The 26,167-nt window shown below is 44.8% G+C and overlaps 2 protein-coding genes across 2 annotated transcripts in view; one reads left to right on the top strand and one right to left on the bottom strand.

The window, feature by feature from the left end:
• The window catches only part of LOC139444878 (sarcospan-like), a 54,445-nt gene that overhangs the window by 23,110 nt on the left and 5,168 nt on the right, over positions 1 to 26,167 (top strand). The gene's annotated exons all lie outside the window — the stretch shown is intronic.
• On the bottom strand, positions 16,816 to 18,540 carry LOC139445230 (uncharacterized). Its single transcript, XM_071226368.1, has one exon. The coding sequence runs from the start codon at positions 18,538 to 18,540 to the stop codon at positions 16,816 to 16,818; it is 1,725 nt and encodes a 574-aa protein (XP_071082469.1).

The raw sequence follows: 26,167 nt of genomic DNA, 5'->3' as shown, positions 1-26,167 counted from the left end.
GGCCTGTTGTTGAAGACATGAAGGGGAACCTGTGCTCTACCCCGGATGTGTCACTACTCGTGTTCTAACATTGACTTGCTGTGGGTGAAGTAAAAATCAATACTACCAGTCACTCACCTGGCTCTTGTCTCCTAGCAACTGACAACCCCCGACCCTGTCTCAAGATGGCGAAGCCAATGACAGCTCCAGGAGGTAAGTTCTTGCTGTAGACTATACTGTACTATATTATCCTGTGGCACCATTAGATGAGGTTCTTTCATATTACAGTTACTGTCATTTTATGACACACTAATGAAGGTTGTGTGACGTGGTTGATTGGATGTCATCAAAACCGAGTGGCACAAATTGTTGCTTAAGCTTTCACTGGTTTGCCTGGTCCAGATTCAGTCCAGACTCGGTCCAGCCTCGGTCCAGACTCGGTCCAGACTCAGTCCAGTCTCAGTGCAAATTGATCACTGTGATATATATGACAAATTGCACACTGTGATGTATATGACAAATTGCACCCCTGTGATATATATGACAAATTGCACACTGTGATATATATGACAAATTGCACACTGTGATATATATGACAAATTGCACACTGTGATATATATGACAATTTGCGAACTGTGATATATATGACAAATTGCACACTGTGATATATATGACAAATTGCACACTGTGATATATATGACAAATTGCACACTGTGATATATATGACAAATTGCACACTGCATCAAAATGCATTCACTGACTGAGTTTTAGTTTGCTGTCTGAATCATATGAACTATGTGTACTAGCGGAGCTACTGCTGTAGAAGCAGATGAACTATGTGTACTAGCGGAGCTACTGCTGTCTGAATCATATGAACTATGTGTACTAGCGGAGCTACTGCTGTAGAAGCAGATGAACTATGTGTACTAGCGGAGCTACTGCTGTCTGAATCATATGAACTATGTGTACTAGCGGAGCTACTGCTGTCTGAATAATATGAACTATGTGTACTAGCGGAGCTACTGCTGTAGAAGCAGATGAACTATGTGTACTAGCGGAGCTACTGCTGTCTGAATCATATGAACTATGTGTACTAGCGGAGCTACTGCTGTAGAAGCAGATGAACTATGTGTACTAGCGGAGCTACTGCTGTAGAAGCAGATGAACTATGTGTACTAGCGGAGCTACTGCTGTAGAAGCAGATGAACTATGTGTACTAGCGGAGCTACTGCTGTCTGAATCATATGAACTATGTGTACTAGCGGAGCTACTGCTGTAGAAGCAGATGAACTATGTGTACTAGCGGAGCTACTGCTGTCTGAATCATATGAACTATGTGTACTAGCGGAGCTACTGCTGTCTGAATAATATGAACTATGTGTACTAGCGGAGCTACTGCTGTAGAAGCAGATGAATGTATTTCTATGTATGTTGAGTCAGCAGCTTGGTGCTCCTCCTTCAGAGCTGACTAGCAACAAGGTCGTGACAGTAAGCTTACAGGAGGCCAACACAAGGGGATCTCATCACCACACACTCAGACAGACAATTGTTAATAAATAAATAAACATTTGCCCAAATCAACAGGTGTCAGTCAATGGGCATCTCCTCCAGGAGTCGGCCACGTGTTGCTGGCTGTGTGAGTCAGATACACAGCGCCCTCTGGTGGTGACATTTACACCTACCGGCTCTGTTGTGGCGGAAAGGGCCATATGTACCCCTGTTTGTGTCTGTGATCTCTTACTGTTCTCACCTGTGACTGGTGACCTTTGCCTGACCTTTGTGGATGACCAGATACCAGGAACCTGGCATATACCGGGGTCACTGAGCAGATACCAGGAACCTGGCATATACCGGGGTCACAGACCAGATACCGGGAACCTGGCATATACCGGGGTCACAGACCAGATACCAGGAACCTTGCATATACCGGGGGGTCACAGACCAAATACCAGGAACCTGGCATATACCGGGGGTCACAGACCAGATACCAGGAACCTGGCATATATTGGGGTCACAGACCAGATACCAGGAACCTGACATATACCGGGGTCACAGACCAAATACCAGGAACCTGGCATATACCGAGGTCACTGACCAGATACCAGGAACCTGGCATATACCGGGGTCACAGACCAGATACCAGGAACCTGGCATATCCTGATGTCTCACATCAGATACCACGAACCTGGCAGATACTAGGGTCACTGACCAGTTACCAGGAACCTGGCAGATAGCAGGGTCACTGACAGGATACCAGGGTCACTGACCAGTTACCAGGAACCTGGCAGATACCAGGGTCACTGACCAGATACCAGGGTCACTGATCAGATACCAGGGTCACTGACCAGTTACCAGGAACCTGGCAGATACTAGGGTCACTGACCAGATACCAGGGTCACTGACCAGATACCAGGGTCACTGATCAGATACCAGGGTCACTGACCAGTTACCAGGAACCTGGCAGATACTAAGGTCACTGACCAGATACCAGGGTCACTGATCAGATACCAGGGTCACTGACCAGTTACCAGGGTCACTGACCAGTTTCCAGGAACCTGGCAGATACTAGGGTCACAGACCAGAAACCAGGGTCACTGACCAGATACCAGGGTCACTGACCAGATACCAGGAACCTGGCAGATACTAGGGTCACAGACCAGATACTAGGGTCACAGACCAGATACCAGGGTCACTGATCAGATACCAGGGTCACTGACCAGTTACCAGGGTCACTGACCAGTTACCAGGAACCTGGCAGATACTAGGGTCACAGACCAGAAACCAGGGTCACTGACCAGATACCAGGGTCACTCACCAGATACCAGGAACCTGGCAGATACTAGGGTCACAGACCAGATACTAGGGTCACAGACCAGATACTAGGGTCACAGACCAGATACCAGGGTCACTGATCAGATACCAGGGTCACTGACCAGTTACCAGGGTCACTGACCAGTTACCAGGAACCTGGCAGATACTAGGGTCACAGACCAGAAACCAGGGTCACTGACCAGATACCAGGGTCACTCACCAGATACCAGGAACCTGGCAGATACTAGGGTCACAGACCAGATACTAGGGTCACTGACCAGTTACCAGGAACCTGGCAGATACTAGGGTCACTGACCAGAAACCAGGGTCACTGACCAGATACCAGGAACCTGGCAGATACTAGGGTCACACTCCAGATACCGGGGTCACTGACCAGATACCAGGAACCTGGCAGATACTAGGGTCACACTCCAGATACCGGGGTCACTGACCAGATACCAGGAACCTGGCAGATACTAGGGTCACTGACCAGATACTAGGGTCACTGATCAGATACCAACAACCTGTCAGATTCTGGGGTCACTGACCAGATCAAGGATCCATGTATCGGCACAGGACAGGAGTCCGCCATATGTCTGGATCCAGGAATCTGCCAAATATATTGATCAGTCTTGCGTATAAAACCTGAATCAAATGCTGGTAAAAAAACATGACTTGGGTTCAGCTGACAGAAATACACATGAGACCCTGGGGACAGAACTGGCCAGCAGCATGTTACAGCCTTTTAGACACCAGCCACTTCATATTCTGGCAGAGTGCGGGGAGTTTTTATCAAGGTTGGATATTTTTTCAGCTACAGCTACAGTTATTTTGTAACTTTAGCTATAAGCCTGAATGTTTCTTAAAGAAAAACACCTTGCCACAATGTAATTTTTGTGTTAGGAAATTTCATTTTTTTTCAACAGTCTCAAGCATCATTATTTTGGGGGGGACAAATTCTTTTTTTCGATAAAATCCCAGGCCCAAGTCGGTCCCTTACAATGGATGCACATGGACCTTGAACCTAAACAGGTTCTCTCCACGTGCATATATTACCCATCTTCCTCGATTCAGGGGGAAGAGTTGTGCCCCTTGCTTCCAGGTTGCATTGAGTTTGATTCCCAGCTACGGTCCTGTCCCAAGTGGGTTTGTGGTTGCAGTTGAATGATAAACACCCCTTCTCTGCTCCAGTGAATCCTCTGCACCGATACGACCAACACTCAACCCCAAGACACCCACTCACTCACACAGAGGGCGCTCCCCCGTTGCTGCAGATTGTACACACACCTGAAACATATTAGTGGAGAATTTGCTAGCAACTTCCTCCTGAGTTATAGCATGAATAGCTTTGGATGAGATAAAACTATCAAGATTTTTGTGGTAAAATGTTTCTCCTGCTCTATCAATTTTTTTGTGAAGACGATGAAGACGCCCAGCTGGAAAAGTTAAGTGTAAGTTTTGAAGAAGTTAATTTCCACCTCCATGCTGTTGATTTGGTGAATATTGTGTAGTCTACCATCTGTGTGACTGTCTGACTGATGGAGGCACACACATCCTGCTGCAGATAGAACCAGGGACTGCCGCTAGACTCAAACACATGCAAGTGGAGTGGAGAGTAGCCTTACTCCAAGGTTGTACTAAAAGAAAAGTCCATGGATGTGTAGTGATTCTGTCCTCCTAATAGGCAAGTCTAGATATGACTAAGGACTCCAGTCTCTTATTAGGACAACTTGTTTATATTATTAACATAATCCGAAATTATAATTTGAACATATAAATATTGCCTTAGAGACTTGTGCAAGTCTAGGTGGAGAGCTCTTGTAGTGTCTGCATACCATGATCTGGACATGATGTCCTCTGGATATTACCATTACTCTAACTATACAGTAGGATGTACTTGGTTCTGATGTCCTCTGGATATTACCAGTACCCTAACTATACAGTAGGATGTACTTGGTTCTGATGTCCTCTGGATATTACCAGTACTCTAACTATACAGTAGGATGTACTTGGTTCTGATGTCCTCTGATGCATGACTCAATTATTCAGTTATCAAATAGCTAGTGTAACTTTCTGATGGAGAAAAGAAAATATTTGTTATTCTTTTACTGTAGACTGCCAGAATGTTTTAAGCCAAAAGGAATTTATGTAAATAATTCAAGTGGTTAATTCCTCTTTTTTGTGGGAGATGAGTGTTTTCTAGTTGGTGTAAACATTTCAGTGTGTATTCTGCATACCATCAGTGGCACAGAAGACAGTTACAATCAACTTGTTGCTGAAATTAGGCAGTATCTTATCTGTAGAAGGGAGTTAGGCAAATGTTATCAGGAGGCTGTGACAGACTCAGGAATGATGGGAGACTGTGTAGCAGCCATTACTGGGAGAAACACTCTCGCCTGCAGCTAGCCTAGCCTTGCTCCAAGGCTGTACCGAAAGATAAGTTCATGGATGAGTAGTAATTCTATCCTCCTAATAGGCAAGTCTAGATATATGGACAGTAAGGACTCCAGTCTCTTATTGGGACAACTTGTTGTTATTATTAACATAAACTATACATTATGATGTAAACTAATAATTATTGTCTTAGAGATTGCAAGTCTACAGTCGGCCCTACTTATCCCTAGGGCTTGGAGAATACACTGGGTGTGTCTGGTGCTGTGCTGGTCAGATGTGCATGTGTGTGCTCTGTGTGTTCTGTGCGTGTGTGTGTGTGTTCTGTGTGTGTGTTCTGTGTGTGTGTGTGTGTGTGTGTGTGTGTGTTCTCTCTGTGTGTGTGTGTGTGTGTGTGTGTTCTGTGTGTGTGTGTTCATGTGTGTGTGTGTGTGTGTGTGTGTGTTCTGTGTGTGTGTTCTGTGTGTGTGTGTGTGTGTGTGTGTGTGTTCTGTGTGTGTGTTCTGTGTGTGTGTGTGTGTGTGTTCTGTGTGTGTGTGTGTGTGTGTTCTGTGTGTGTGTGTTCGTGTGTGTGTGTGTGTGTTCTGTGTGTGTGTGTGTGTTCTGTGTGTGTGTGTGTGTGTTCATGTGTGTGTGTGTGTGTGTGTGTGTGTGTGTGTGTTCTGTGTGTGTGTGTGTGTGTGTGTGTGTGTGTGTGTTCTGTGCGTGTGTGTGTGTGTTCTGTGTCTGTGTGTGTGTGTGTGTTTTCTCTGTGTGTGTGTGTTTGTTCTGTGTGTGTGTGTTCGTGTGTTCGTGTGTGTGTGTGTGTGTGTGTGTTCATGTGTGTGAGTAGGACTCCACACCTTCCACATCCTATTGAGAGGCGACAGTTTAATTGCGGGATATACAAGCCCCATGGCACACTCAGCCTACCTGGTCCTCCATCACTGCTAGGTGCAGACATGTGCTGAATTGTTAGGATTCGAACCCTGGACCTTCTGATCCGAGTTCTGACGCCTTGTGCACATGACCAAAGAGGTTAACCCCGTCAGCAATCTGACAAGGTAAGGAAGTCATCTGTGGGATGACTCCACGCCCTGCTACATACTTCCCCATCAACAGAAGGCACGTCCCGGGCCGCATAGTTGGGTACTGAGGCTTATTTTGCTCAAATATAATATGAACGTGCTCAGCCCCACGTTGGGCGCCAATGAAGCAGCCATAAAATTTCCGAGTCCCGTGATGGGATTCGAACCACGGACCTTCTGATCAGAGGTCGGACGCCTTGTCCACATGACCAAAGAGGTTAACCCCGTCAGCAAGCTGACAAGGTAAGGATGTCATCTGTAGACGACACCACGCCTTCTTCATTAACATTCACAGGCATTGTTGGAAAGTTGTGGGCAATTTCTGTGTAGTATTCTGAACAATAAAACTCCATCTGAATAACTGATATTTGATGGTTCTATCATAGTGACTGATTCACAACACCCATTGTCTGAAGAACATTTAATTGCAAAGGCTCATTACCCTGGAGCCATGACATCTATATGCCTTGAAACATATAATTGCTGTTATTTATAAGATGCTAATCCTATTAATTGTTAATCCCCATTTTTTGTGTACATCGACCGTCTGCCATCCTGCTGATGAATTACTGTTTACATTTATATTTATTACTTACTAAATGTCAGGTGACCCTGGCTTTATAAGCCTTGGTCCAGAGAGATTGAGAAGAAAGAAAAAAAGAAAGGTCTTACCCTTAGTCTAGCTAGGGTTAGGCTGGGTGCTCCGGGGCACCTAGACAACAACCACTACCACTATGTGCTGACCTGGCACATAGTGTCTTTTGTGTGTCTATATCTACATGTATAAAGTAAAACTGTATATACCGCAAGCAATCGTCTCCAAGTTGTCACTTCCTACTGAGAACCATACGTCGGCCCCTTGCATATACGAGTGTGCCAATTCTTCATTAATCAGAGATCAGACCGACATGCGTTGTTACTTCCATTACACGTTTCAAACTTTCAAATCAAAGTGATTGTGACCATGGAGTGTCATGTGCCGGGAAATGTCAAATCAAAGTGATTGTGACCATGGAGTCTCATGTGCCGGGAAATGTCAAATCAAAGTGATTGTGACCATGGAGTCTCATGTGCCGGGAAATGTCAAATCAAAGTGATTGTGACCATGGAGTCTCGTGTGCTGGGAAATGTCAAATCAAAGTGATTGTGACCATGGAGTCTCGTGTGCCGGGAAATGTCAAATCAAAGTGATTGTGACCATGGAGTCTCGTGTGCCGGGAAATGTCAAATCAAAGTGATTGTGACCATGGAGTCTCATGTGCCGGGAAATGTCAAATCAAAGTGATTGTGACCATGGAGTCTCCTGTGCCGGGATATGTCAAATCAAAGTGATTGTGACCATGGAGTCTCATGTGCCAGGAAATGTCAAATCAAAGTGATTGTGACCATGGAGTCTCATGTGCCGGGAAATGTCAAATCAAAGTGATTGTGACCATTGAGTCTCATGTGCCGGGAAATGTCAAATCAAAGTGATTGTGACCATGGAGTCTCATGTGCCGGGAAATGTTCCTGATACGAGAGATGAAAATGGCGATGCTGCTCCCAAACAATGAAACAGAAATGAAGGCCAGAGTATTTACCAGAACAGAGGGAAGATATATAATACTGTAGTTGTTTCCAAGTTGTCGCACAATGACTGAAAACCGAGGGAGCGGTTTCATAACTATGTTTATTCTGTGAGACATCCTCACCGTTTCAGGCTTGCGTAGAAGTCATGAATATGTCCCATGTATAGATATATGTAGGTAAAACATCATGGATCACCCAAGGGTGTAGCATTACACATGGAAACAGTTCAAACACATCAATCTCCCGCAATCGCATCCAGCTCCATTATTGCAGTTTGCAATCTCACAGCATGGCATTTATTTCCAAGGGACGTAAGTCAAGTCCAAACTCTTAACTCTTACCAGCAGCTCGACAACATTAGAAATACCCTGGATAACCAAGGATGGGTAATGAGAGCCAGGACTCTTATCTACCCAGGTCCTGTTGTTTAGGAGGCTGACATTATGACATTAGGAGGCTGAGGGATGAGGTTGGCTCCCACCTGTATCTGTGAGAGTGACATAAATAGGTCTGTCTGTCTCTCCGCCTGATAACTACTCTCTGATGGAGGGGGGCCAGTCTCACCATGCATAGTTCACTTGGCCAGGTGTAATGGTAGGCTTCCATATTTTGCCTCTGTTCACTTCTCTTTCTTCTCTTTCATGGATTGAGGGGTGGTGGGTAGCATAGTGGTTAAAGTTTTAGCTTGTCATGCTGAGGGTATGGGTTCAATTCCACAAATTGGTCGCATTGACATCTGATCTTTTATCTGAGCACCATGGCATCTACACCCTAAGTCTTGTACTATCAAGGGTGAAATAAGATGAGGTATTTATTGCGTAACATTCCATCGAGAAACGGGCAATATTCTACAAACAAATTCTACAAATATATGAACAGGAAGTACAAAACATACAGGCACATTCTAAATATAAATGAGGTACAGTAGAACACGGATATAACGAACACGGATATAACGAACACGGATATAGCGAAAAAACGGATACAACAAACTGTTAAAAAATCCCTGATTTATCTCCTATATAATATCATATAAAATTTACTTATATGACGAACTCTCTACACCAAACTAACGGATACAGCGAACTGATATCTGATCACCGACAAGCCCATCTATCACTAATTAGTGATGTGTATAGCGAACTGAGAAATCTCACTCAGTGTCAAGTGTCACTGACAATTGGCTGTATGCAATCAGTGGTGAATCAACACAATGGCGGCGAATCAATACAATCAGCGGTGACGGATCAACCTTGTTTAATTTGCATTGTGTTAATCCTACCTGTACATGTAATCTTGTCTGTAAAACAAACATTAAACATAAAAAAAATTACGAGATTGTGTCCAAGTGTCAGATCACTTGCATATTCTATCATGGCGGGCAATAGTAAGAGGAAAGCTATCAGTTTAGACACGAAAGTGAGAATTATTAATGCTGTTGATCCAAGATGGCCGACGTTTCCGAGCGAAAACATGTATAACGAACAACAGATATAACGAACTGATTTCTCTGGTCCCTTGTAGTTCATTATATCCGTGTTCTACTGTGTATTATAACAATTTCCTTTTAAAACAAATGTACTATTTTATTATTATTGTGTATCCTGTGTTTCGTGTCAGTTTTCTTTGCTGAAATCAAAATTACTGATTTGTGGTGGTAATGAAATGAAGCTGAATAATTTTAGAATGCTAACGTCTGGCTCAAGACCACATGCATCCTGCTTTTTGATTGGATGGTCCAGATTCACTCAAGTATTCAACTGCATGAGACAACTGCAGGAGAGTGAAATATGACAGAAAAGTGGAAAGAAAATTTCCTCCCAAATGTCTTCTGTTTTTCAAGTTAATTTGTTGACTACATTACTTGTAAAGCCTTCAGATCTTTAAACATGAGAAGTGTTGGCCATTGTTACTGGTGATGCATCTGTCTGAGTTGAGACTGTCAAAACTGTAGACCTGTCAGAGAGTTTGTACAGTCATGGACCAGTGACATTTCAACATAAGCTTTGGTTGTTTGTAGGAGGCAGTATACTGTCAAGCAACAACTGCTTCCAGTGGATCAGACATCCAGATAAGGAGCTGCTAGACTTGCTAAAGTCTCTAAGGCAATAATTATCTGTTTAAATCATAGGTTCTAGATTATGTAAATAATAAGAACATGTTGTCCCTAAAAGAGACTGGAGTGTCAGTACAGCCTTGGAGCAAGGCTACGTGCTGCAAACCTTCACTGTTAGTGCATGTTGTCTGATCAACTCGTACAGGAATTGTTTATTTCCCACTGTTTATCAATAGTGCAGCCTGCTTCCATCATGGGAAGAACAGGACCTCTGTGCTGGAACTGTTTCGCTTTCTGGAATACAACTTGGGCCGGTCACACAAAGCTGGAGAATTGTCTATTTGTGTCTGACTTATTGTTTCAACAAACAAACGCTTTCATTTTACAGGTTAAAACCTAGCTGGTGTCACTTTTAGGAGGTTTTATTTAAAAAGGATGATCCTTCTACAGATTAGATCTGTAAAGTTATCAGGGGATGATACATATCCTACTCTTCTGGCTTGTGGCAAGCAGAAATAGCAGCGGACCTGACACCTTCTGCTTGAGGTACTGGATGGTCGGCCTGGGTGATTCAAGACACTGGATTATAATATATACTAGGTTTAAAAATCAGTACAAATTTACATCAGTTACAGTGGGAGTACACAATAGAGTGGCAGTACAAATACAATGACACTATAACATATAATAGCAGTGGATATAATATGCACCTTGCCGCATCTGGGGTCAAGCTTCCAAAATAGGCCTAGGCTGCATATTCAGGGTGAAAACAATGATCTTCACACTGGTCTCTATGTAATGCGAGATGTATCTGTGAGATGATAGAGGCACGCGCTTGCCCACATTTTGAGTCTGAATACATCTTCTGAAGGCTTCCATACCATTCATGGATGAGTCTATAGCTTTTCTGGAAGATTCCAGATTACACATGACTCACATAAGCATCTAAATAAAGTAACTTCCACACCACTGCTTACATTAGATAGTAATACATTCCTGACAACTAACCATTGTCACAACACAATGCTATGAGCTTTTTCTGACAATAAATTACACTTTTGAATTTGAGAAAAAGGTATATTTTAAACAATCATCACTCTCAACAGTATCATTCAGTATTATCTGAACAATATGGTGACAAGATGACAATGGATAATGATGATGAGAGTCAGTGAATGATGATAGTGCCAGACAGATGACAAAGAATCACAATGATGATAATTAATAAGGATGGTGATGAAGATAATGGCAATGAATTAAGATGATGATGATGTAATGATGATGATGATGTTGATGATGAGGATGATGATGACGACGACAGTGATGATGATGACAGTGATGATGATGATGACGGCAACGACAGTGATGATGAATGATGATGACAGTAATGATGATGATGATGATGATGATTACACTTAGTTGAAGCCAGTTCTTGGTGTACACTGTCATGACAGAACTGGATTCAGTAGTAGTCACATGAAGTAGGGCGGCCATATTGAATGTTTAATGAGTCATACATTGTGTCTGTTGTACTTGCTATAAGATGTAATGAGCGGAGGCAGAATATTCCTATATTAACATATGCAAATATGCCAGAGGCCCACTAAACATGTTGCATGGTAATAAGCTTTCTCTGCACTAGATTGCAGGTATGTCTTAATTGGCTTACCTGGGGCGCCAACACGGTGGATGGTGTTCTTGGGAATTAAGCACACATCCGGGAACAGGCAGCTATTTCAGAACTTCTGCATTGCTGAGAGTATCGGTCATGGTTAGGCAGCGATGATCTTTTTGGATTGGAATTATATTGCTCTGCTGAAAAGAAAAACGAAAGTAATGTGCCTGAAAAATATGTTCACACTCACACCATAATTTCTGGGAAGTTTGCAAATGCAAAACATTGAGGCCTTATATGTTTTTAGGGTTTTTTAGACTGACCAACCGAGATTAGAAAAACATCAAGTGAGTTTTGACAACAAAATTCTGAGTTGTGTTTTTTTCCTATTTCACTTAATTGTAAAACAAACATTTTATCACCACTGTGATATATCTATAAAAAATGTATTAAAATGTTTATTCTTACAAAAAGAATTTAACTTTCAGTATTTCAAAGTCGTACTTCCGTGATGGTATGGTGAAGCCCATTTCTGGTGTCCCTAGCTGTGATATTGAAGGAATATTGCTAAAAGCGGTGTAAAAACGCTACTCACTCACTCAATCTAGGTTGGGCTTGTTCTGGAATGACAAGATAATTATGAAAATGCCTCTTGTCTCATTTATGAAAACAAGCAGGATGAAAATGTAATAATTATTTCACGATGTCCATCTGAGTTACTTTTTCCTGCCTGCACATTGTGTGTGAGGATATCAGCGACAGAAGTCAGACAGCACAAGGTGCTTATCACAGTCAGTAGCCCAAATGTTAGACTTGCACATGTCTCTGAGGCAATATTTACTAGTTTTGATCATAATTTCTAGATTAGGTCAATAATAGGAACAAGTTGTCCCTATAAGAGACTGGAGTCACTGTCCACATATAGACTTGCCTATTAGGAGGATAGAATTACTACACATCCATGGACTTATCTTTCAGTACAGCCTTGGAGCAAGGCTGCCCAACTGTAGGTATTATCTGTGATGGTTTTGACAGACTACAAGGTGTTGGCATGTATCTGTAGTCTACCATTAGGCCGCAAACTTCTCAAATTAGCTGATAATTCCTGTAATTGGTGGTGAGGGCTCCTAGCCATGTTCAACAAGTAGTTCCTTGCACTGCCACCAGGGGCAGATCTCGTTGACAGCTCAAAAAGATCTGATCCCGGCAAGTCTGGTGTGGGGATGTTCCCCATGCTGGCGGTGAGGTGTCCAGACTGCATGTGTTGAGGTGTCCAGACTGCATGTGTTGAGGTGTCCAGACTGCATGTGTTGAGGTGTCCAGACTGCATGTGTTGAGGTGTCCAAACTGCATGTGTTGAGGTGTCCAGACTGCATGTGTTGAGGTGTCCAGACTGCATGTGTTGAGGTGTCCAGACTGCATGTGTTGAGGTGTCCAGACTGCATGTGTTGAGGTGTCCAGACTGCATGTGTTGAGGTGTCCAGACGGCATGTGTTGAGGTGTCCAGACTGCATGTGTTGAGGTGTCCAGACTGCATGTGTTGAGGTGTCCAGATTGCATGTGTTGAGGTGCACACAGATCCACACATGTTACACTGATAGGGGGCGGAGAAAGAGTAACTATTATAGTAGTGTGTTGTTCTAGTAGTGTGTTATTCTAGTAGTGTGTTATTCTAGTAGTGTGTTATTCTAGTAGTGTGTTATTATAGTAGTGTGTTATTCTAGTAGTGTGTTATTCTAGTAGTGTGTTATTCTAGTAGTGTGTTATTATAGTAGTGTGTTATTCTAGTAGTGTGTTATTCTAGTAGTGTGTTATTCTAGTAGTGTGTTATTCTAGTAGTGTGTTATTCTAGTAGTGTGTTGTTCTAGTAGTGTGTTATTATAGTAGTGTGTTATTCTAGTAGTGTGTTATTCTAGTAGTGTGTTATTCTAGTAGTGTGTTATTCTAGTAGTGTGTTATTATAGTAGTGTGTTATTCTAGTAGTTATGTTTTGTTGTATTGTATGTGTATCCTGTGAAAATCGGAGTGAGTGAGTGAGTGATTGGATTGACCCTGAAGTTTATGTCATGAAGAATGCACATGTGTGTGTGTGTGTGTGTGTGTGTGTGTGTGTGTGTGTGTGTGTGTGTGTGTGTGTGTGTGTGTGTGTGTGTGTGTGTGTGTGTGTGTGTGTGTGTGTGTGTGTGTGTGTGTGTGTGTGTGTGTGTGGTTGCTCGTGATTGTCCGGACTAATGACCATTTTCTAGTGTAAGCTTACAAAGAAACCATGCTGCAGTGTAATATGAATACCCCACTCAGACACAGTATACTGACACTGAGCCGACCAGTCCTTGTTTTAGCCCCTTAATGCTGAGCGCCAGACAGGGTAACAAGTACTACATTCTAACGTCTTTTGGTATGATGCGGCCAGGATCAAACGAGTCACTCAGAGATGTGAAGAGTACATGTTGATGGGGGTTTCAGCTATCTAGCTTGAATTGTTAGTGGGAAATAATACCGATAATACCCCAAAACAATAGAGTGATGTCACAAGAATTATCAATGGTTAGTTCAACAGCATGGCTATATGGATCAGAGGTCGACTCTGTTTGTTGTGATTGGGCCATTGGATCTTATGATGGATTGTTTGTCATGGTTGGTTTGTTATACTTAATCAATCACTAATCACAATCGGTAGCTGATTGGAATTTTATGTATGGCTGCACGATGAATGAATCACTCTGTAGTTAGTTGCATATCAGAGGAATGGTTGAACTTTAAACAAAAATAAAATAACTAGAAACGATATAAAAGTTAATAGAAATGTAAATATTTAACTTTTGTCCACAGTCTACCTTTGGCCCAATCGATCACTGTACAGTTAGCAGATCAATCAGGGTCCTCACTTACTTCCTCACTCACTCTCCCACCCACTCACCCAAACCCACCCACACATCCACTCTCCCTCCCTCCCTCACCCACCCACACATCCACTCTCCCTCCCTCCCTCACTCTCCCTCCCTCACTCTCCCACCCTCACTCTCCCACCCACACATCTACTCTCCCTCCCTCACTCTCCCTCCCTCCCTCACTCTCCCTCCCTCCCTCCCTCCCTCCCTCACTCTCCCACCCTCACTCTCCCACCCTCACTCTCCCACCCTCACTCTCCCACCCTCACTCTCCCACCCACACATCCACTCTCCCTCCCTCCCTCACTCTCCCTCCCTCACTCTCCCACCCTCACTCTCCCACCCACACATCCACTCTCCCACCCTCACTCTCCCACCCACACATCCACTCTCCCTCCCTCCCTCACTCTCCCTCCCTCCCTCCCTCCCTCCCTCTCCCTCCCTCCCTCACTCACTCACTCTCCCTCCCTCACTCTCCCACCCTCACTCTCCCACCCTCACTCTCCCTCCCTCCCTCACTCTCCCTCCCTCACTCACTCTCCCTCCCTCTCCCTCTCCCTCCCTCACTCACTCTTCCTCACTCACTTTCCCTCCCTCCCTCACTCTCCCTCCCTCACTCTCTCTCCCTCCCTCACTCTCCCTCCCTCTCCCTCCCTCATTCTCCCACCCACACATCCACTCTCCCTCCCTCACTCTCCCTCCCTCACTCTCTCTCCCTCCCTCACTCTCCCTCCCTCTCCCTCCCTCACTCTCCCTCCCTCCCTCTCCCTCCCTCTCTCTCCCTCCCTCTCACTCTCCCACCCTCCCTCTCCGTCCATCCCTCACTCTCCCACCCACACATCCACTCTCCCTCCCTCACTCTCCCTCCCTCACTCTCCCTCACTCACTCTCCCTCCCTCCCTCCCTCTCTCTCTCCCACCCTCCCTCTCCGTCCATCCCTCACTCTCCCACCCACACATCCACTCTCCCTCCCTCACTCTCCCTCCCTCACTCTCCCTCACTCACTCACTCTCCCACCCACACATCCACTCTCCCTCCTTCACTCTCCCTCCCTACCTCACTCTCCCTCCCTCCCTCACTCTCCCTCCCTGTCCCTCCCTCACTCTCCCACCCACACATCCACTCTCCCTCCCTCACTCTCCCTCCCTCCCTCACTCTCCCTCCCTCACTCACTCTCCCTCCCTCACTCTCCCTCCCTCACTCACTCTCCCTCCCTCCCTCACTCCTTCTCCCTCCCTCACTCTCCCTCCCTCACTCTCCCACCCACACATCCACTCTCCCTACCTCACTCTCCCTCCCTCCCTCACTCTCCCTCCCTCACTCTCCCTCCTTCTCCCTCCCTCACTCTCCCTCCCTCACTCACTCTCCCACCCACACATCCACTCTCCCTCCCTCACTCTCCCTCCCTCCCTCACTCTCCCTCCCTCACTCTCCCTTCCTCACTCACTCTCCCTCTAAGAGTATAGGTGAAGTTATTTATGTATCAGGACCAAGTAGGTTCTAACTTGCCTTTTTGATTAATTACTATGTTTGTGTACCCAATACATCCGTCTACCCTTATTAAAACCTTGTGAGCTGTTTAGCTCTTGTTGTTAGTTTCGCTCCATTAGTGAAAGTACTTCAGGAAAGCTGGAATGCTGAACTGTGAAATGAAGGCCGCCATTGTTACAGAGCTGGAGTGTGTGAAGTCATTCCAGACTTGGAATGAACATCGTATCCACGTCTGACTGATGGCGGTTTGGAATCCATCATGAACTCCACAGTCAAGAGTACAAGCTATTTAGCAGTGTATTTCCTCCACAAGGAAGCAATCATCACGGATAGGTCCTGGATCTGTTTAATCTGCTTTAATTCCTCCACATCCAGTCTCAGCCTCCACTGCTGATGTTCCCAGCAATTAAACAAAGATTAATGTGGAATTCTTCATGGCTGGTCAGATGAATTACAGGTGCAGTTGTGAGTTGGGCTGGTGCAGTCTGTTTCCGTGTGCACGATACACCGACTGTGTGATAATTACCTGCCTCCTCTCTACAGGGCAGATACACTGACTGTGTGATAATTACCTGCCTCCTCTCTACAGGGCAGATACACTGACTGTGTGATAATTACCTGCCTCCTCTCTACAGGGCAGATACACCGACTGTGTGATAATTACCTGCCTCCTCTCTACAGGGCAGATACACTGACAGTGTGATAATTACCTGCCTCCTTGTACAGGGCAGATACACTGACTGTGTGATAATTACCTGCCTCCTCTCTACAGGGCAGATACACTGACTGTGTGATAATTACCTGCCTCCTCTCTACAGGGCAGATACACTGACTGTGTGATAATTACCTGCCGCCTTGTACAGGGCAGATACACCGACTGTGTGATAATTACCTGCCTCCTTGTACAGGGCAGATACACTGACTGTGTGATAATTACCTGCCTCCTCTCTACAGGGCAGATACACCGACTGTGTGATAATTACCTGCCTCCTTGTACAGGGCAGATACACTGACTGTGTGATAATTACCTGCCTCCTCTCTACAGGGCAGATACACTGACTGTGTGATAATTACCTGCCTGGCTGTACTACTGCTGGCTGTACTACTGCTGGCTGTACTGCTGCTGGCTGTACTACTGCTGGCTGTACTGCTGTTGGCTGTACTCCTGTTGGCTGTACTACTGCTGGCTGTACTGCTGTTGGCTGTACTGCTGTTGGCTGTACTGCTGTTGGCTGTACTACTGTTGGCTGTACTACTGTTGGCTGTACTACTTCTGGCTGTACTACTGCTGGCTGTACTACTGTTGGCTGTACTGCTGTTGGCTGTACTACTGCTGGCTGTACTGCTGTTGGCTGTACTACTGTTGGCTGTACTACTGTTGGCTGTACTACTGTTGGCTGTACTGCTGTTGGCTGTACTACTGTTGGCTGTACTGCTGTTGGCTGTACTACTTCTGGCTGTACTACTGCTGGCTGTACTACTGTTGGCTGTACTGCTGTTGGCTGTACTGCTGCTGGCTGTACTGCTGTTGGCTGTACTGCTGCTGGCTGTACTGCTGTTGGCTGTACTACTGCTGGCCGTACTTCTGTTGGCCGTACTACTGTTGGCCGTACTGCTGCTGGCTGTACTGCTGCTGGCTGTACTACTGTTGGCTGTACTGCTGTTGGCTGTACTACTGCTGGCTGTACTACTGCTGGCTGTACTTCTGTTGGCTGTACTGCTGTTGGCTGTACTGCTGCTGGCTGTACTGCTGTTGGCTGTACTGCTGCTGGCTGTACTGCTGTTGGCTGTACTACTGCTGGCCGTACTTCTGTTGGCCGTACTACTGTTGGCCGTACTGCTGCTGGCTGTACTGCTGCTGGCTGTACTGCTGTTGGCTGTACTACTGTTGGCTGTACTACTGTTGGCTGTACTGCTGTTGGCTGTACTGCTGTTGGCTGTACTACTGTTGGCTGTACTGCTGTTGGCTGTACTGCTGTTGGCTGTACTGCTGTTGGCTGTACTGCTGTTGGCTGTACTGCTGTTGGCCGTACTACTGTTGGCCGTACTGCTGCTGGCTGTACTGCTGTTGGCTGTACTGCTGCTGGCTGTACTGCTGTTGGCTGTACTACTGCTGGCCGTACTTCTGTTGGCCGTACTACTGTTGGCCGTACTGCTGCTGGCTGTACTGCTGCTGGCTGTACTACTGTTGGCTGTACTACTGTTGGCTGTACTACTGCTGTTGGCTGTACTGCTGTTGGCTGTACTACTGCTGGCTGTACTACTGCTGGCTGTACTGCTGTTGGCTGTACTGCTGCTGGCTGTACTACTTCTGGCTGTACTGCTGTTGGCTGTACTGCTGCTGGCTGTACTGCTGCTGGCTGTACTACTGTTGGCTGTACTGCTGCTGGCTGTACTATTGCTGGCTGTACTACTGTTGGCTGTACTACTGTTGGCTGTACTGCTGCTGGCTGTACTATTGCTGGCTGTACTACTGTTGGCTGTACTACTGTTGGCTGTACTGCTGCTGGCTGTACTATTGCTGGCTGTACTCCTGTTGGCTGTACTGCTGCTGGCTGTACTACTGTTGGCTGTACTGCTGTTGGCTGTACTGCTGTTGGCTGTACTACTGCTGGCTGTACTACTGTTGGCTGTACTACTGTTGGCTGTACTGCTGTTGGCTGTAGGCACCATGATGTAGTAAAGAAGAAACAATACATGAAACTTGGTCATGATGTGGGAAATAGGGATCAGAACTGTTTCACAAACATGAAAAAAGCCATGGGGCATGAGTAAAGGTCGATGCAGGGTTGGTGGGCGTGGCACACAGCAACTCAAGGCGTGTTTACACCCACAGAACAGAGAGCATAGTGCAGCAGGTGCCCTGAGAATGTGATCAGTGTGTGGAACAGCACGCTTTGACCCCGGACAAGCACCATTAGCACTAGCTACATCAGAACCTTCTGCCTCGGTACCTGGGCCTCAAGCTCCCCAAACACAACCAGTGATGAGACACAACCCCATTGGCAATAAACACAATTCACTCACTAAGTCACTCTTAATCACCATGGAATATTTCTTGACTTTGTACAAATACAGTGTGACCTGCACCTTCACCGACCGATCATTAGATGTTGTAGGAGCCTTCATGTCAGAGCATGTATCTTCAGCCTGTGATGATTTTTGTTTGCTGCCAGGTGGTTGCGGATTATGATCATATTAAACACGATGTCGCTGTGAGCAGCCAGGAGGGGAATATGTCTGTTAGGTTTACACACTCAACACCAGGGGCCCCCAGGGGACGTAACCCTATACACTGGTGTTGCGGCTCGCCCACTAAAACAAGATTAGAAAATCAATTCTCACTGCTTGATATGATGGAAGAGTTATCAATGTTTTATGAGGCTGATGATGTATAAAATATTTATACACCACTCCCTGACGTGGGATACAATGACTGGGTGTTGTTATAGATATACAGTCATCCTACAGTAGCAGGTGCTGCCTCCTCTCACAATGTACCTGCCACTGTCAACATACGGTCCTCTCACAATTTACCTGCTACTGTCAAAATACAGTCCTCTCACAATGTACCTGCTACTGTCAACATACGGTCCTCTCACTATGTACCTGCTACTGTCAACATACGGTCCTCTCACAATGTACCTGCCACTGTCAACATACGGTCCTCTCACAATGTATCTGCTACTGTCAACATACGGTCCTCTCACAATGTACCTGCCACTGTCAACATACGGTCCTCTCACAATGTACCTGCCACTGTCAACATACGGTCCTCTCACAATGCACCTGCCACTGTCAACATACGGTCCTCTCACAATGTACCTGCCACTGTCAACATACGGTCCTCTCACAATGTACCTGCCACTGTCAACATACAGTCCTCTCACAATGTATCTGCTACTGTCAACATACGGTCCTCTCACAATGTACCTGCCACTGTCAACATACGGTCCTCTCACAATGTACCTGCCACTGTCAACATACGGTCCTCTCACAATGTACCTGCCACTGTCAACATACGGTCCTCTCACAATGTACCTGCCACTGTCAACATACGGTCCTCTCACAATGTTCCTGCTACTGTCAACATACGGTCCTCTCACAATGTACCTGCCACTGTCAACATACAGTGTTACATGCAGTATATAAGTTGCCTTACAGGGGTCACTTCAGTGGGGAGTAGCCTTGTGCCAGCTGGCAGTCCAAGCAAGTGTTTCCAAGTTGAGACACCATTTCAGTTTAACAGTTAATCATTCAGTCGGGACCAGTGGTGGCATGTGGACTTGTGCACAGGTCACACATCAGGAGAAGTTAGGCATTGTCAGTTGCAGAGAGCCCTTGGATGGGCTTGGCTGCTGAGGGTCTAGGGCTTCGGTCCTGCCCCACACTGTAACACATGTAACACACTGTAACACATGTAACACACTGTAACACATGTAACTCACTGTAACACATGTAACACACTGTAACACACTGTAACACATGTAACACACTGTAACACGTGTAACACACTGCCCCACACTGTAACAAACTGTAACACACTGCCCCACACTGCCCCACACTGTAACACATGTAACACACTGTAACACATGTAACACACTGTAACACACTGCCCCACACTGTAACACATGTAACACACTGTAACACACTGCCCCACACTGCCCCACACTGTAACACACTGCCCCACACTGCCCCACACTGTAACACATGAAACACACTGTAACACACTGTCCCACACTGTAACACACTGCCCCACACTGCCCCACACTGTAACACATGTAACACACTGTAACACATGTAACACACTGCCCCACACTGTAACACATGTAACACATGTAACACACTTTAACACACTGCCCCACACTGTAACACACTGTAACACATGTAACACACTGTAACACACTGCCCCACACTGTAACACATGTAACACACTGTAACACACTGTAACACATGTAACACACTGCCCCACACTGTAACACATGTAACACATGTAACACACTGTAACACACTGCCCCACACTGTAACACATGTGGAACACACTGCCCCACACTGTAACACACTGCCCCACACTGCCCCACACTGCCCCACACTGTAACACATGTAACACACTGTAACACACTGCCCCACACTGTAACACACTGCCCCACACTGTAACACATGTAACACACTGTAACACATGTAACACACTGCCCCACACTGTAACACATGTAACACATGTAACACACTTTAACACACTGCCCCACACTGTAACACACTGTAACACACTGTAACACATGTAACACACTGTAACACATGTAACACACTTTAACACACTGCCCCACACTGTAACACATGTAACACACTGTAACACACTGCCCCACACTGTAACACATGTAACACACTGTAACACACTGTAACACACTGCCCCACACTGTAACACACTGCCCCACACTGTAACACACTGCCCCACACTGCCCCACACTGTAACACATGTAACACACTGTAACACACTGCCCCACACTGCCCCACACTGTAACACACTGTAACACATGTAACACACTGTAACACATGTAACACAGTGACTTTGTTCAAAATGTGCCTATGTTCACCCAGCAGTGAATGGGTACCTGGTAGGATGAAATGGCAATGTAATTGTTAACCTTTTAGGGCCTAACTGGCCCCTTAGGTTGTATACTCCCCAGGGAGCTGAGAATGATTCTTGAGTGCACACTGATCCAGTGACCAGGTAATAATAGCGCTTTCAGCTTGCCCCTGAGTGGTGTGGAAATATGTGGAATATAAACAGCCTATTGTTATTCTCCTGATCACACAAGCAGTGTCTCAATATGTTAAACTCTAATTTAACCTGTAGATTGGAAATATAGGTGGGTGGGCAGCCATATTTTGTAGTAATTATACTGTTAGTACTTTGTGATTTTATATGTAAGAATATGTTCCAACCAATGATCAAGAAAAGTCATGTGTTTTTGCTGGGAACTATTTTCTTTTCTTACATATTTGTTACATGCTGAATAAAACAGTTGTGAAAATAGGAACACATACCACTCCATGGATCATAACTTCAGGTTTATTGCATATAGCGACATTTCGATGTAGATCCTTACACCGTTACCAAGCTTACAGCCAATAAATCACAAGTTGTTATCCATAACACTGTGTTTCTTGTTTACTCACCAATTTCTAGAATGCCAACCAAACAGTTAGTTGTTAAAATAATTTATGGAGGCACTTCTTACTTTACGTAGAAATCTAAATTGAGGAAATGGCCAGCTTCATGTTAAAACAGGAGACAAGATCTCAATCAAATTAATCAATACATTTATCCAATTTAAAAAAAAAATCCAAGTATTCTTTTTCAGAAATATTTAAAATTTAAATTTGCGGTGGGCGTGTGATGGTGTTTAGTTGTGAGGTGGCCATGGAAGATAATCTGGTAGTTTATGACCTGCAGTGTCCGTTCTTACACTTGTATTGTTTTGCATAAGATTGAAAAAGAGGAAATTGCTACTGTAGATACTGTTGATTTCTTCTTTAAAAATCACTTCCTGTTCCAAGTGCAGTTAATTTGAGACTGTGTTCGTTTCCTGGTAACACAATTTTAAAAAAGCTATTTCAGAACTGGGTTATCAGGCAACGTGTACTTATTTATGTGATGTTATCTTGAAAAAACGTTTGATTTTCTAACAGGCACAGACAGGATAGCGGCTTTCAGTGTTACCGGTAACCTGGAGATATGTTCAGTTTTAAATGACTGAATTTATTACATTGCTGACATTTTCTTTTTTTGCCAATTACTGTTATTATTACCAAGATGTTGAGGAATGAATACTCAACTCATGACAGAAGTTATTGATGTACAAAAATGGTATACCGGTAGTCTGTTTGGGAAACATGGGCCTTTGTATGGCCTGTTTCAGTAAGCCTTACATACTTCATAGGGCTGGTACCGGTATGTTGGGTACTCAGGTCGGGTGGGTCCTTCTCACGACCCACAGGACTACCCGGACCCTTGGTTAGTCATGTGATATATTGTTTAATGAGAAAAATGATCTACAACTGTATATGGTTACACTACAAGTCACTGATGTTCGCATCTTTCTGACCATGCACCCATTCTTCTGACGTTCATGTTTGAATAAAGATAAAACTTCAGTTAACTTCCGTGTATGCATGACCAGATCGTTTTATATGTGTATCTTAATACATTTTGTCCAGGGCTACGGTCAAACTATTCCCGGGTATAAGTGGGTACCCGGGTAGGGTTGGGTTATAAGGGGGTGGGTACCTGGGTAGTAAATGTGGAGCCCAGCCCTAATACTTAATATACATATTGTGGCAGTTGGTATAAATCCCTGGCCCACATGCTGGTGTTTCTCCCAGGCAGTGATGTAACTGAAATACTGGTTGAAGTTTCATAAAATCCAATTAACTCACTCATTCACTGGCAAAATAATACTCTTGAATGCATTGATGAGTTTTCATTACTGATATTGATTTGTTTGTTTATTTGTTGTTTATCGCTGCACTCAGCAATATTCCAGCTATATGACTGCAGTCTGTAAATAATGAAGTCTGGATCAGACAATCCAGTGATTGACATCATGAACATCGATCTACGTTATAGGGATACGATGACGTGCATCAACCAAGTCAGCGAGTCTGATCATCCAATCCCGTTAGTCGCCTCTTACGACCATCTTCCCGAGGCAAGTGAGTTAACTGACTATGAAAGTCCAGTTTCCACCCTTGCCAAACTAGGCTGGTATTATGAAGTTATATTTTGGCTGGGCTAACGAGTTTATGCATAGTCCAATCAAAATCGCGCACCGAAATCGAAATCCGGTTCGTAAACTGTCATGCAGATTTCGGTCGACTGCAGGATTTGCAAAGCATGTGCACCGCTAACTCGTTGTCAACAGATTTTTTCTATATCTTTTCATGTTTTTAATCAAGGTGCTCACGTGATTTGATGTACTTCGCGATGTAAGACTCGTTTGATCACAATATAGATCTTGATTATCGATCAGGTCGTCTTGACTGGGCGCCACCGTTTTGTTTGAAGCAAATGCAAGTGATACAAGAGGTTGAATCAGATTGGTCAAAAGGAGAGGCATAGAAAGGGCATTACTCGTAATAGCCACTGGTGGCGCTACGATCGAGCCCAGGAATTCCAGCTTAGTTCGGCAAAGGTGGAAACTGGACTTTTAAAGTGAGTTAACTCTCTTGCCTCGGGAAGATGCTTACAACAAGCATAGTTGCCTTTTACGGCAAACATGGGTTGCTGAAGACCTGTTCTACTCCGGATCTTCACAGGTTCAGTGTTAAACACCATTCACACAAGGTAGTTTACGGACATACAGCACCAGAAGGGTAGAGATACAGAATTGAACCTCCCAGACGTCCATGTACTGCTGTCCACCACTGTCCTACATGCCAAGCTGGTTTAACGACCTTTATCATATACCGGGTACCTATCAATGACATGAGGTATATTATAGACGGTCACATCACCCGGGGTGTAATAACCAGACCTGTATTACACCCCTGTCGGTCTGACATGTCAATGCATTTGAATGGGCGATCGATACCAAATTAGAGTTTTGTCTTTTAGTGGGTAAACTGCTAAGCTAGCTTTCCCATGACAATGACTTCCAAACAAGGTGAAAATGTTTTGCCTTCACTTGCTGATATGGGCTGATATGGGGGTCTTGGGCTGATATGGGGGTCTCAGGCTGATAAGGGGGTCTCGGGCTGATATGGGGGTCTCGGGCTGATATGGGGGTCTCGGGTTGATATGGGGGTCTCGGGTTGATATTGCGGTCTCGGGCTTATATGGGGTCTCGGCTTGATATGGGGGTCTCGGGCTGATATGGGGGTCTCGGGCTGATATGGGAGTCTCGGGCTGATATGGGGGTCTCGGGCTGATATGGGGGTCTCGAGTTGATATGGGGGTCTCGGGTTGATATGGGAGTCTCGGGCTGATATGGGGGTCTTGGGCTGATATGGGGGTCTCGGGCTGATATGGGGGTCTCGGGTTGATATGGGGGTCTCGGGTTGATATGGGGTATGATATAAAAACAGCCATATAATAACCTGTAAATATTCACTCGGTTCACCGACATCATCTACCTGACTACCTGCACATGCAGATGTCATCCTCGTCCACATTGCCTGACAAGCACCTAATTGTTGTTAAATATACAGGTAACCATGGCAACAGGTCATTACTTTTCCCCAGGTACATGATATGGAAGTCCAGGGATTTGAAAATGAACGTAAGACTGTTTGAAAATCATCTGATAATGCAGCCCGCTGTGGAGAGGTTCAAGTGAGTCGAAGATGAAGGTGAATTAACCGGTTCCGCTGATGGGTCATCCAGTTTGCACTGAATGTCAGAATACTCCTAAACATAACGGAATCAGTTACTAGTTTTTAAAACATTTGTGTTAATTATAGTATGAAATTTCTATTCTCAACACTCTACTCTAAACAGCTTAAAGAGTTGAAATTTGTGATGTATGCCTGTATGTCTGTATAATTTCCTGATGAGGTCTGGTGTAAATACTTAGGCAGGGTACAGGGTGCTCCGAAAGCAGGCAGGGGATCAGTTATAGCAAGGAATCATTATCCTGTCATAGACAGATAGGAACTCTATACACCTGAAAGTATATATTTCCTAGTCATTTTATAATGTCATGTTAATTCATTTTAAACATTTGGTTTTGTACACAATATTACATACACATATTGAAATATAGAGAGTGAAGTCCATTATCCAATAGCATGTTTAATAACTGTTCAAAGGCAATAGTCAGGGAGCCTGTGATTTGTTGAGAGGGAGACACTGTTTTGTGGAGCAGGCTGTTTTGTTGAGGGAAGCTCCATGTTTTGTGGAGGGAGATTCCATGTTTTGTGGAGCAGACTGTTTTGTTGATGGAAACTCCACGTTTTGTGCAGGGAGATTCCATGTTTTGTGGAGCAGAATGTTTTGTTGATGGAAACTACACGTTTTGTGGAGGGAGATTCCGTGTTTTGTGGAGGAGACTGTTTTGTTGATGGAAACTCCAGGTTTTGTGGAGGAAGGCCCAGTTAAGGGAAACTCCACGTTTTGAGGAGGGAGACACTATGTTTTGTGGAGCAGACTGTTTTGTTGAGGGAAATTCCACATTTTGTGGGGGGAGATTCCGTGTTTTGTGGAAGAAGACTATGTTATTCCAATTTCATCTAAACTTTCCAGAAACAAAACAAAAAAGTTCAACCAAACAGGTGCATGGAATTCAAGAATTGTTTAACTTCA

This window comes from Haliotis cracherodii, unplaced genomic scaffold, assembly GCF_022045235.1.
Source record: "Haliotis cracherodii isolate W230 unplaced genomic scaffold, xgHalCrac1.p SCAF_6, whole genome shotgun sequence".
Taxonomy (NCBI): domain Eukaryota; kingdom Metazoa; phylum Mollusca; class Gastropoda; order Lepetellida; family Haliotidae; genus Haliotis; species Haliotis cracherodii.
This window is presented reverse-complemented; position numbering and strand designations above follow the sequence as displayed.

Bases quoted from the DNA above. Each gene is read 5' to 3' on its own strand.
- LOC139445230 (XM_071226368.1), bottom strand. From the start codon at position 18,540: ATGGTGCCTACAGCCAACAGCAGTACAGCCAACAGTAGTACAGCCAAC.